This window comes from Corylus avellana, chromosome ca6, assembly GCF_901000735.1.
Source record: "Corylus avellana chromosome ca6, CavTom2PMs-1.0".
NCBI classification, from domain to species: Eukaryota; Viridiplantae; Streptophyta; class Magnoliopsida; order Fagales; family Betulaceae; genus Corylus; species Corylus avellana.
The window spans coordinates 21375928-21387782 of NC_081546.1; the positions used below are offsets into that span (position 1 = coordinate 21375928).

General features: G+C 35.6%; 1 protein-coding gene across 1 annotated transcript; it reads right to left on the reverse strand.

Moving 5' to 3' along the window:
• Nucleotides 1–9016: 9016 nt before the first annotated feature.
• Nucleotides 9017–11377, reverse strand: LOC132185627 (ankyrin repeat-containing protein ITN1-like). Its single transcript, XM_059599387.1, has 2 exons — nucleotides 10688–11377; nucleotides 9017–10256 (listed from the first exon to the last, which is right to left on the reverse strand). Exons 1-2 carry the CDS (start codon nucleotides 11279–11281, stop codon nucleotides 9303–9305), a joined length of 1548 nt encoding a protein of 515 aa, XP_059455370.1. The 5' UTR covers nucleotides 11282–11377; the 3' UTR covers nucleotides 9017–9302.
• Between the last annotated feature and the right edge of the window lie 478 nt (nucleotides 11378–11855).

The following is an 11855-nucleotide window of genomic DNA, read 5'->3' on the forward strand; positions in this document are numbered from 1 at the left end:
ACAATATTCTAACATACACATTGCCAATTCAATGTGTTCCAACATAACAGTGAAAGAAAATAATCTGGAAACAGGGATAGCAATCAGGGAAATCTGGAAAGCAGGGGAAAAGGGGAAAAAAAAAAAAAAAAAAGGACCTAATTTTCTGACGTGGCATTTCTGCCACGTCAGAAAAATTCTGACGTGGCATTTATGCTACGTCAGACGTATTCTGATGTGGTGTTTCCACCACGTAAGAAACTTTATGACGTGGTGTTTCCACCACGTCAGAAATTTTTTGACGTGGCAGAAATGCCACGTCAGAAATTATGCTGAGGTGTCCAAGCTGCAACGTGATAAAAAATTTTGACGTTGCGTGGAACTGCACCGTCAGAATTTTTCTGACGTGACAATAATGCCACGTCAGAAATTTTCTGACGTGGCAGGAATGCAATGTCAGAAAAATTTCCTGACATCTATGTCTGACAATCGACAAGCGTAAAAAACGACCCGTCAGAAAAATTTTCTGACGTGTCGGACACTAGAACACGTCAGAAAACGCCTGTCATAAAAAAATTGTTTTTTTGTAGTGAACTCTTGAATTGATAGCTAGTAGGGACACCTCACCAGAACAGCTGATGCCTCACCTAAAAGTATTAAGTTGTATAAATTCCTATCATTCTAATGCTACCCGTCGAGCTGGAGCATATATATAACCATATGCTCGGTTAGGAAGAAACAAACAAAACAAACTAACTCTAGAGCATTGATACCATGTTACCTATGATGAGAAAATGCAAATGTAAGAGAAATGGGGTGAATCTTCTACAGCATTGATTACATTCTGCCAAATATAAAGGAAAAGTGGTTATACAGTATAACTCATGAATTGACATCAAGCGAGACACCTCACCAAGGACAACTGGTTCCTCACCTAAGGGTTTGCAGAAACTCCTTTCATTTTAACAAACATGAAACCTTACCTGACCAGAAAAATAGAAAGAGAATATAACTTACTTGCAATTATGTGTAGCACCTTTTGCTATTTGAAAATTTTCAAAGGACTGCCTATTGTGTGTTGGTTTTTTTCTATCTTCTTTTCATGACATCTTATGTAGACAATAGCGTGTATTCCACTTAAACATGGTTTTACTTGTATTTTGATTTGGTTCTTTCTCTTTGGTTCTTGCAATGTCTTTACAAAGGTATTAAACTATTTAACACATAAATGTTGTTTAGGAATTCAACTCAAAATTTGTTAGTGGTTATGGGAGCTCTTTATTCCGCATGCATGTTTCTTGGAATCAACAATTCCTCTTCAGTTCAACCAATTGTTTCAATTGAGAGGACAGTATTCTATCGAGAGAGAGCAGCTGGAATTTACTCTTCAATTGCTTATGCAGCAGCCCAGGTAAGAGTCATTACACACAAAATTTGGCAAATTACACTTCTTCCAAGTGGTGATTGTTGATACAAATCTCAATTGCAATTTAACAGGGTCTTGTGGAGATTCCATACATTGCTGTGCAGACAATAATATATGGCCTCATCACCTATTTCATGATTAATTTTGAAAGGACAGCCAGTAAGATTCTTTGTCTTTAGAGTTGGTTCTTAGTATATGGATTCTATGGCTGCCTTCTTTTTTCTTTTTATTTTATTTTATTTTATTTTTTTATTTGTTGTTATTGTTAATAGTGATATTTTCGTTGATTTCTTCATCAGGGCTTTTAGTTATGTTTTATTCCCGTGGAGTATTTTTTTGGAGAGTTTCCCCAAAGCATATTAGTAGTTTAACTAACATCTTTCCATCTTTGACAAAACTGCATGTACTTCTTCCAGAATTATTTCCTGGTCTAAAATGATAACCAGTATGAAATTCTTAGATGTTGGTTACTCAGCATTTATTTGATAATGAATCTTTCGTGGGTTCATCAGTTATGGAATATACACACATCTATATGATATTTCTATTGTATTAACTATTGGATGTTGTATGCGCATAAAGTTTATGCAAATGCAGTTAATTAACTGGATGCTTCTCCTGTGTTGCAGGAAAATTTTTTCTCTATCTTGTGTTTATGTTCCTCACGTTCACCTACTTTACCTTTTACGGCATGATGGCCGTTGGTCTTACACCTTCTCAACACCTATCAACTGTCGTCTCTTCTGCATTTTACTCTTTATGGAACCTCCTTTCTGGTTTTCTTGTCCCGAAACCTGTAAGTAAATATATTGTACATCTGCAACAAATTATTGCTTTATTTTCGCCTCGACCAATTAAATTAATTAACTGCTGGAGTTTCACTTTACAATAATAAAGAATCCATCAAGCAGTCAAGCTGCTAAGTCAACTGAAATATATTGTAACCACTTATTTAGGTAAACATACCAAAACCCTGCTTCATCCCAATTCTGAAAGTATAATTAGCTTTGTGTACCTGGAACTCTAAATGACATTAAAATGCAATCCGTTAAGATTTTAACCTTCTAGACTTATCATGGAGAAAATCTGTGCATTTACCACTTGAGAGGAATATGTGGTTTGCACTCAAGTAACACCCTTAATTTGTATGTTGATAACCCCCTGTACATGTTAGGCCAGAACAGGGTTAGAAAACCGACACCGGATTTGAAATGGGTCAAAAGTCAGAGTCCTCTGCCGATCCCCACCCAATAGGCAACAGGTGTCGGTCCCTAGATTTGAGTGAAAGAAAAATAAGCCCCAGTAGCCATGAAATCCCACTAGTGGTGAAAAGGGAGGGGATAATCTCACCTTCAGTAAAAGAAATTGGTGATAGAAAATATAGCAAATGGTTCTTGCTTGTTATTTTTAAGTTAAGGTCATGCAATGGAGGCCATGTGCCTCTTCTTTTATTAATTTCCTTTTTTTTCTTTTTCGTGTTTTTTTTTTTTTAAGAAATCACAAACCAGTTCTATGGATCTTTATATGTTTATTGCTTCAGTACATCCCTGGATGGTGGATCTGGTTCTACCACATCTGCCCAGTTGCATGGACACTACGGGGTATTATCACCTCTCAGCTCGGTGACGTGGAAACCAAGATGGCAGGAACCGGATTTGAGGGCTCCGTGAAAGAGCATATAGAAGTTACTTTTGGCTATGGCCCTGGTATGGTAGGAGTTTCAGCAGCAGTGCTTACCGGTTTTTGTCTCCTCTTCAGCATATTTGCAAAATTTTTTGTTCAAGAACTTCTGAGTTTTTAAATCTCTCTTGACATATTTATCAAGGTTTAAAAACTTTGAGTAAACAATGCAAGGGAGTAATAATATCTTTCTAAATTTTCTTTTTAAATGTACGTAGAATAACAAGAGTACAAGAAAGTTAAACCACCCAAGCAGGTTCTCACTTTGATATGTTTCATGAAGAAAAACATTTTTAGTATCTCTTTCTCTATCATATTGGGTTTCATTCTCATTGACTCTGATACTACATATTGGTTTATTGTGGTAGATTACTCAAATTGCTTATGAGGATAAATTGACAAGGAAGAGGGTGCAGATAAGTACTTTATTTTGGGTTCTTGAATTTTGCTGGCCATGAATTGTAAAATATATATTTAATAGTTTTCTCCCTTTGCAAGTTTGACTCATGTGACAGTTCTCACATATTTTTGATGATTTTGATGAGATTAGTCATTTTGAGTTAAGTTTGTTGTGGGCATTTAGATTAGTTTGAAGATTGTTGTTTAATGTGGTGAAGTAGTGTTAATGCAAGTAGTCTTCTCCAAGAGGTGTTAAAATTTTAAAATTTGCCAGTATTTATGGTTTTCGGCTTGTGTTTACAATGATAGGTGTCGTTTTATAGTTTTAAGCCATTATTCATGATATGTTTGGCTTTATATTATATCATTTTCATAATTAAAGGATAAAGAGGTATAAGACCATATAAAATTCAAAAATCACCATTTTTTCCCATTACATTCTTAGCAAAATAATGGAGAATCTGAATTTCTGGTTGAAGCATTTTAAACTGATGTTTGCTACTTCTTTATTTTTTTTTAAAAAAAAATCTCTTTATTTGATTGAAGATGAAACTTTCGCGGGAACGGGATTCTTTGGCAATGACTACAAAGAAACTTGGCCGTGATTTGGCAAAGGTGAGGTGCTAATATTTGTGTGTGGTTTAATTTTAGTCATCTTGGTGTTCGTTTAATGGGGTTATTTTAATTTATGTTCCATATATTGTGCAACTCATCTTTTTTGATTGAAAAACAAAACAATTACTCTAGAAAGAGCGGACACATGTAGTTTTTGCTGCCTTTTCTTTTTTTCCATGATTGATTAAAAAAACTAGTAGATGGATTTTGTTGGGAAAGAAAGTCGTCAGAATAGAATGGTAACTTTGGCTCAATTGATGCAAAAGTAGCAATATTTCTAATTTGTCTGATCATAGTCAACATAAAAAATTATACAAATGGTTAGGATCTGCTGCATGTTGTAAATCGTTTCTTTTGCAAAATTGTAAAAGTTAATAGTTCCTTGACGAAAAAAAAAAAAAAAATGGCATTAAGTCATAAACCTTATTGAAGAAGTCTGCAGCTCTAAAATATCTTTCTGGTTGTGTTGGGTAACCCAAGATGAGTTAAAATCAGTATATGTTGGCTCATCATGACTTGCTTAAACTGTATCTTCAGTGAAGAGGGTGAAGTAGCTCTTGATTGAATTTTATTAGTCATTCTGGACTTATATTGCGCAGAAAATTTGGATTGTAAGGGAGGATAATTCCATATTTTTGGGTCATGTTGTATTTGGAGTTGAATTGTAAACCTTAAATGTATGTATGCTATTAGGAAATAAACCATGGCTGTTCATTTCCTCTCGGCCCACTATTTTATTTTTTATTTTTTTTTGTCTGGAGGGTGGGTAGAAAGGAGAATTAAAATTTGGCTGCACCTAGTGAAAGAGCAGTGATTTCTTTTTTCTCCCAACCTAAGCTAACCATTTGGCTTTCTTTCTCTCCTTTCTCCTTATGCAGTTGATCACATGGAGGGAAAGTAGGTTCTCTTTCCTCTTGGTCTCTCTCCTTAATTCCAATGTACCTTCCCCCACCAAATGGTGAACAAATTATTTGACACCTAACATTCACTTTTTTTTTTTTTGGATCATTAGCGTCCACTATAATGGACGCTAATAGTTCACCATCAGCGTCCACTCCAGTTTGGAAGCTGATGGTTAATTTTTTTTTTAAAATTTTTTTGAAATCATTAGCGTCCACTCCATTTTGGACGCTGATGGTTGATCTTTTTTTTTTTTTTAATTTTAATTTTAATTTTAATTTTAATTTTTCTGAAAGCATTAGCGTCCACTTTAGTTGACACTAATAGTTAACTATCAGCGTCCACTATACTTTGGATGCTGATAGTTGCTATATTTTTAAGTTTTTTTTTTTCGAACCATTAGCGTCCACAAAAGTAGACGCTAATAGTCCACCATTAGCATCCACTCAAAGTGGACGCTGATAGTCAACCATTAGCGTCCACTTTGAGTGGACGCTGATAGTCCACCATTAGCGTCCACTTTGAGTGGACGCTGATAGTGGAGCACTAGCATTGACTCTGCCTTCCGTTGACATCAGCTTTAGGGTCAAAAATTACGACTTTTAGCGTCGACAATATGGACGCTAAAAGTGATTATTAGTGTCAACTATAAGTGGACGCTGATAATCACACAGTTGATCATTACGGTAGGACGATTAGCGTCCAAAAATCGACGCTGTTGTCAACAGCGTCCACTTTAGGACTTTTAGCGTGCAAATAGTGTCACCCCTAAAGACCTAAATTCTTGTAGTGACTCTAAATTAATGGTGACATGATCTGTGATCCGTTTAGTTAATGGGTCATGTCTGATTGACACAACACGACCCAACTAATCTGACCGTGAGTTTTTTTTTTCACTCTATTCAATCATTTAAAAATTTTCAAAATTAATGCATTTTCAAAAATATTGTCTTCCACACGGCCAAAAGTAGACAATTTCCTAATTTTGATGATTCCTAGCTAGCAGTAAGGAAACCAAAACTGATACCATAACATTTTTTTAATATAAAAAGGATTTATATCTCCTCCAACATTTATTTGAAAAAATATATATATATATATATATATTTAAATGACTTTCTATTTCTTATAACATTTATTTGAAAGTATATATATATAAGGATATTTATAAATGGTATGGAAAAATGATAGGGAACTAACTGTTAGGAAAAAAAAAATAATAAATAAAATTGTAAGAGTAGTACATCTTAAAAGGATAAGGCAAACTATTATTGAGTTTATCTGAATAAGGAAACAAAAAGTAGTTTTGTTCCCTAAATTTAAGGAAAATCTACTAGAAGCTATTGATTGTTCTCTAAGAGCCTGTTTGAAATTGCAATAGGAAATTTAAAAAGCATTTTTAGTACCTAAAACGTAATGTCAAACAAAAAGTTAGCATGTTTGGTAAACAAAATCCAAAAATACTTTTTCTTTAAAAGATATATTTTTTTTACTTTAAAAATGATTAAAACACATTTTTTGAGTAAAGCTTGAAAATGAAATTTCTTCTAAAAAAAAAAAAAAAACTCTTTTTGACTTTGAAAAACTCTACTTTTCAACATAATTCCAAACATATCCTAAGTCAAAACAAAGAAGACCCAAGGTGGCACGACAGAAGATTGAGGCCAATGATGAGATTCTAATTCATCAATATCTCATTCCCAATACCATAACAATATTGCATTCAATGTATAAATTAAATAGAGTCAAATAATGCATCGCCAACTATGCCTAATCCACATTCAACAAAACTAGATTACCAACTCTAAATGTATAAAAGACCAAAAATGTCTCCACAAAGATTAACGTTAAAAGGAAGATGTTGGTCTTCCTTCTATCCTCGCAAATTGATGTATCTTTTAAAATTACTATTGAATCAAAATTTCATAGTAATTTTGAAAGCCACATCGATTTAGAGATGATACAAAGAGGACATGGGATGTCATTTACCATAACTTCTCCCCAAAACATCAAACAATAACCAAATTTAAGGCAAAAGTCAACCAAAAAAAGCATGCCAAATTTCTTTAACATAATAATCTAAAATAGAACACAATAGCAAAAGATAACAAGGTGATGCAGTAGGATTAGTGAACAAGAAAACATCAAGTTAGGGAAATATTTCTAAGATTGTGAGACTATTACAAGAATCAAAGAAATCTTCTTAAAAACTATAGATTCTATCTATGGTTTAAGAAAAAACACAAAGAAACTCAACTCTGAGTAATTCTTATTAAACAAACTCAATAATAATCATAAACTGAATTGTTAAAGGCTATAAGCATATATTTATAGCCCAAGACTCCTAGCCCTAAAATAACAATGAAATAAAGTTAATTTAGAAGTCTACGAAAGACAACTAAACCAAATAAAAGACTAACAAAGAAACCTAATTCAAATAAAGACTGAAAGATAAGATATAATAAACGACTAATAAAAAAACCTAATAAAAGACTAAAAGATAAGATAAGATAAGATAAGATAAGCCTTGAATTCCAATCTACATCATCCTCCCGAGGTTGGAGAGAATTCGCCCTCGAATTCGGACTGTCTTTTCCACGGTCCTTCGGGTGCCCTGTTAATTCGTTCCATTCTCCGTTCCTCAAGATCACAACAAGGCAACACCCCAAAATAAATGTGACGCTTCTCATCATCGAAATACTTTGATGGTTGTCATGAAAGCCCCACACACCACTTGGCAATACTTCAGATTTGCCGTTCTTTTCTCGTTCCTTCTCCCTTTCACGTGCCATGAAGATACTCAAGGACGGGTCAACCGTTGTTTCCCTTGTGAACATATAATTCTCTTCATCCGCATAGAACTCATCACAATTGTTGTTAGGAGAATTTAAAATATTTTCAACACCAATAAAATCAACATAACCCTCTTCATCATTATAATTAGGCACTTCACCTGAAAAGACTTTATCAACCTCTTCATAATTGTCGATGTCACTCGTGGGCTCTTCCTCTTCCAATTGATCATCTTCGGGGTAGAGGCCGCCAAACATGGGAGAAAAACCATCTTCTTTATACTCTTCCTCTTGGTCATCTTCTTCGGGGTAGAGGCCGTCAAGCATGGGAGAAAATCCATCCTCTTCGTGCTCATCCTCTAGGTTGAATGCCAAAGGTCCTTCACTCGGTTCTTCCTCATTGACATCGTCATCATAGGTTGGTGGGGAATCCCAATCCACAAATCCTTGCGAAGGATCTACAACATCTTCATGTCTAAACTCTTCATCAATGAATTCAGACTCCTCAAACTCTTCATCCACAGATTCTTTTTCCTCCTCCACAGAATATGGATTTGGTTGATAGATTTGAGGCTCGCGAATAATGGTCAAGTTGGCTTGTCGCGGCATCTCCGTCTCAAATCGTGCTCTCCGTTTTTCAGAATACGCCCTATGACCGACAACCACATTATCCTCATCCAAAAAGCGTTGATTCGTTCGATGGTGACGAACTTTAGGGCTACCCCGGTTGTCAACTCGAGTTGTGAAGATCTCTATTTCTTTCCGTAGTAGTTCTAGCTCATCCACCATGCGTTGCCAACGAATCGCCGCTTGATTCGCCTTTAATTTTTTCTGCAGCATCTCCACCTCATCCACCATGTGTTGCCACTGCTCCTCCGTACGTGTTTCACCGACTGCTTCCTTACGTTCATACACGTCCTCCAGATGTGCAAAGCGGTTGCCCCTTCTTCTTGTGTTTGGCGATGCCATGGAAAGAAAATTGGAGCTCTGATACCAACTGATGCAGCGTAGGATTGTAGTGAACAAGAAAACATCAAGTTGAAGGGGTAAATATTTCTAAGACTGTGAGACTATCACAAGAATCTAAGAAATCTTCTTAAAAACTATAGATTCTATCTATGGTTTAAGGAAAAACACAAAGAAACTCAACTCTGAGTAATTCTTATTAAACAAACTCAATAATAATCATAAACTGAATTGTTAAAGGCTATAAGCATATATTTATAGCCCAAGACTCCTAGCCCTAAAATAACAATGAAATAAAGTTAATTTAGAAGTCTACGAAAGACAACTAAACCAAATAAAAGACTAACAAAGAAACCTAATTCAAATAAAGACTGAAAGATAAGATATAATAAAAGACTAATAAAGAAACCTAATAAAAGACTAAAAGATAAGATAAGATAAGATAAGCCTTGAATTCCAATCTACATCACAAGGCCAATCATTTTTCCTTCAATTCTGTTCATATTCCAAGCTAAACAGAAATTCTGATAATGACATTTTTCCTCTTAGACATTAGCTCGGTCTTCTGTTGCACTCCTTGTTAACTTGTGTATGAAATTACAGAACATCTTCAACATCCAAGAGATCAGTTGGAGAATTATGTCAATCAACTTCTTCACCATCCAATAGAGTAGGCGAATTATTTGAATCAACTTCTTCACCATCCAATGCAGTAGGCGAATTATGTGAATCACAATAGCAATCGCAACCAATCCGTACCAAACATATACTAATTTCGAGCCCCATGAAGCAAATCTTTCACGAAGGTCTTTTGAGGTTACAAGACTCACTGCCACTGAATAGGTAAGTGCCGTGGACACGACTGAGGTAAGCATGGCTGATGTCAAAAGCCATATAAAAAAGTTGCTCCTAACAGGAAATCCAGTAATAACCAAAAGTATGACGCCCAAAGATGCAAAGAACGAGGTGCTATTGAAATATAAGAACAATATGTATGTATCATCTGGATCAGAATATGATAAAACTGCTTTGCCTGTTTCACATACAGTTTGGTTGCTACAGGTGAAACCCTCCGTGGAGTTGGATATATTTTGTTGCCAAACGCCACCTGGTGGGCTGATCCCAGCTTGAAAAGCCATGGTTGCCATCACAGTAGCCACTAGCATCAATGTGCCACGTGTTTCCTCCATCCAATTTCCCTGGCGCTTCAAGCGTTTACCTAATGACGAAAGAACACACCCCCACCATGTCTTAAACCCTGATTGAGATTGTTGTGCTCCATCAACACTAGTACTACTCGGTGTCGGTGGTAGGGAAGAATTTAGACCCTTTGATCTTCTCACGCCAGCTTCGTTTAGAATTTTTTGGATTTCAAAATATTTAAAATCTCTTGAACAGACATCACAGGCATCTAAGACATCTGAAGCTGTGTAGCCAAGCTTGTTTGTGGCTTTAGCATCTCTTTTAATTGCAGGTATTGAAAGTAGATATTTTATGGCCTGCGCAAACAGAACATTCTATTGACCAATAGCTACCGGAAACTCTAAAAGCACTTCAACAAAAAGAAATCCAAATAAATTTAATTCAACCACATTGAATGATATTTCTTGGGTTATTTGTTACGTATCTCTTTGCATGATCTTTAGAAGAACCACATGAAACGAGAGGATTTTTTCTATTTCTTGTGGGCATGTATGACAACATTGTGATTCTTCCTTCCTTTCTTACTTAACATACGAATATATCTTCTACCAACTTACAATTTTATTCCTACTTTATGAATGCAAAACAAGCTCGCGAAAAAAGGAAGGGAAAAAGAGAAGTAGATTTCAAATAAATTTGTAGACGCAGAAAGTGTGCTACTTTATATATCACTAGAAAGAAATATCTATTATAAAAGAGTAGTAACAGATATTTTTAACACACCTACCTTCATTTGCTTGAGCATCACAGCTAAATGCAATAAGGAGTTGCCATCATGGTCTTTGGAATTGAGGAGTTCATCGCAATCAGCCAACTTCACTAGCCGTTCTAGAGCATCCTGGTGATTATATTGAACACACAAGTGCAATACACTCTCACCATTGAGATTCTTCCTTATGGACTCTGGTTGAGCTCTAATTAAGTCTTCTATAATCTCTATTCGCCCTCTCATTACAGCAAAGTGGAGAGGAATTCTCTCATGCTGATCAAAAGCTAAGCAAACAGTTGTATTTGCTTGCAACAATGCTTTTACTATCTCAGTGTGACCCTCAGCAGAAGCCAGATGAAGCGGGGTTCGTCCTAGCGAGTCCACCTCTTTTGCAAGTGTAGGTTTCTTGCTAAGAATAAGTCTACTAATTTCAAGGTGGCCATGCAAAGCGGCTAAGTGTAAGGGGGTCTCACTAAAGGATGTGAGTGAAACTCTATCGAGAATGCGAACATCCCTTTGGATCAAAGTGGTCAAGGTGCTTACACACCCATTCCGTGAGGCTTCATAGAGTTCTGCAATCATTTTCTCTTCTTCAACAAGCCTTCTATCCATCCTTCACCTGTGAATGTGAAAACTGAAGAAACTCCAACCAAAGGAGGAACCAGAGGAACTTCAAGTCGGAAACTTTTCTGAATCTGGGTTTTTGGCCGTCCCTCAGGTTCTCACCCACGTGATTTTATGCTGGTTACCGTGTGGACTTTGTGGAAGGGTGGGACAAGGAAAAAGGTAAAAATAAAATGACCAAAATGGGTCGTTGAAAATAAATAAAATATTTGAATATTAAATTTAGTATAAGGTGTATGCAAATACAATTTGCATCTCTTTTAGCTACAAAAGTAAACGCTAAACAAGCCAAGACAGGAAAGTTATTCCACACACAAAGAAGCAAGGACTTTTCAAAAGTAATTGGTTTATTAGTCGACTTTCTCTCTATGACTCCAATAAATTTATCTTTATCAATGATGCTAAGCCATAAAAGATACAAGGATTAAGGGGTGTATGTCACACGTAAAATATCATATCCTAAAGAGTATATAAATAGGAGCAAACATAGAAAAGCCTGATAAATTGTGATGCCCCAAAAATTGTGATGCCCCAATCCCGGTCATTAAGTATAAATAAATAT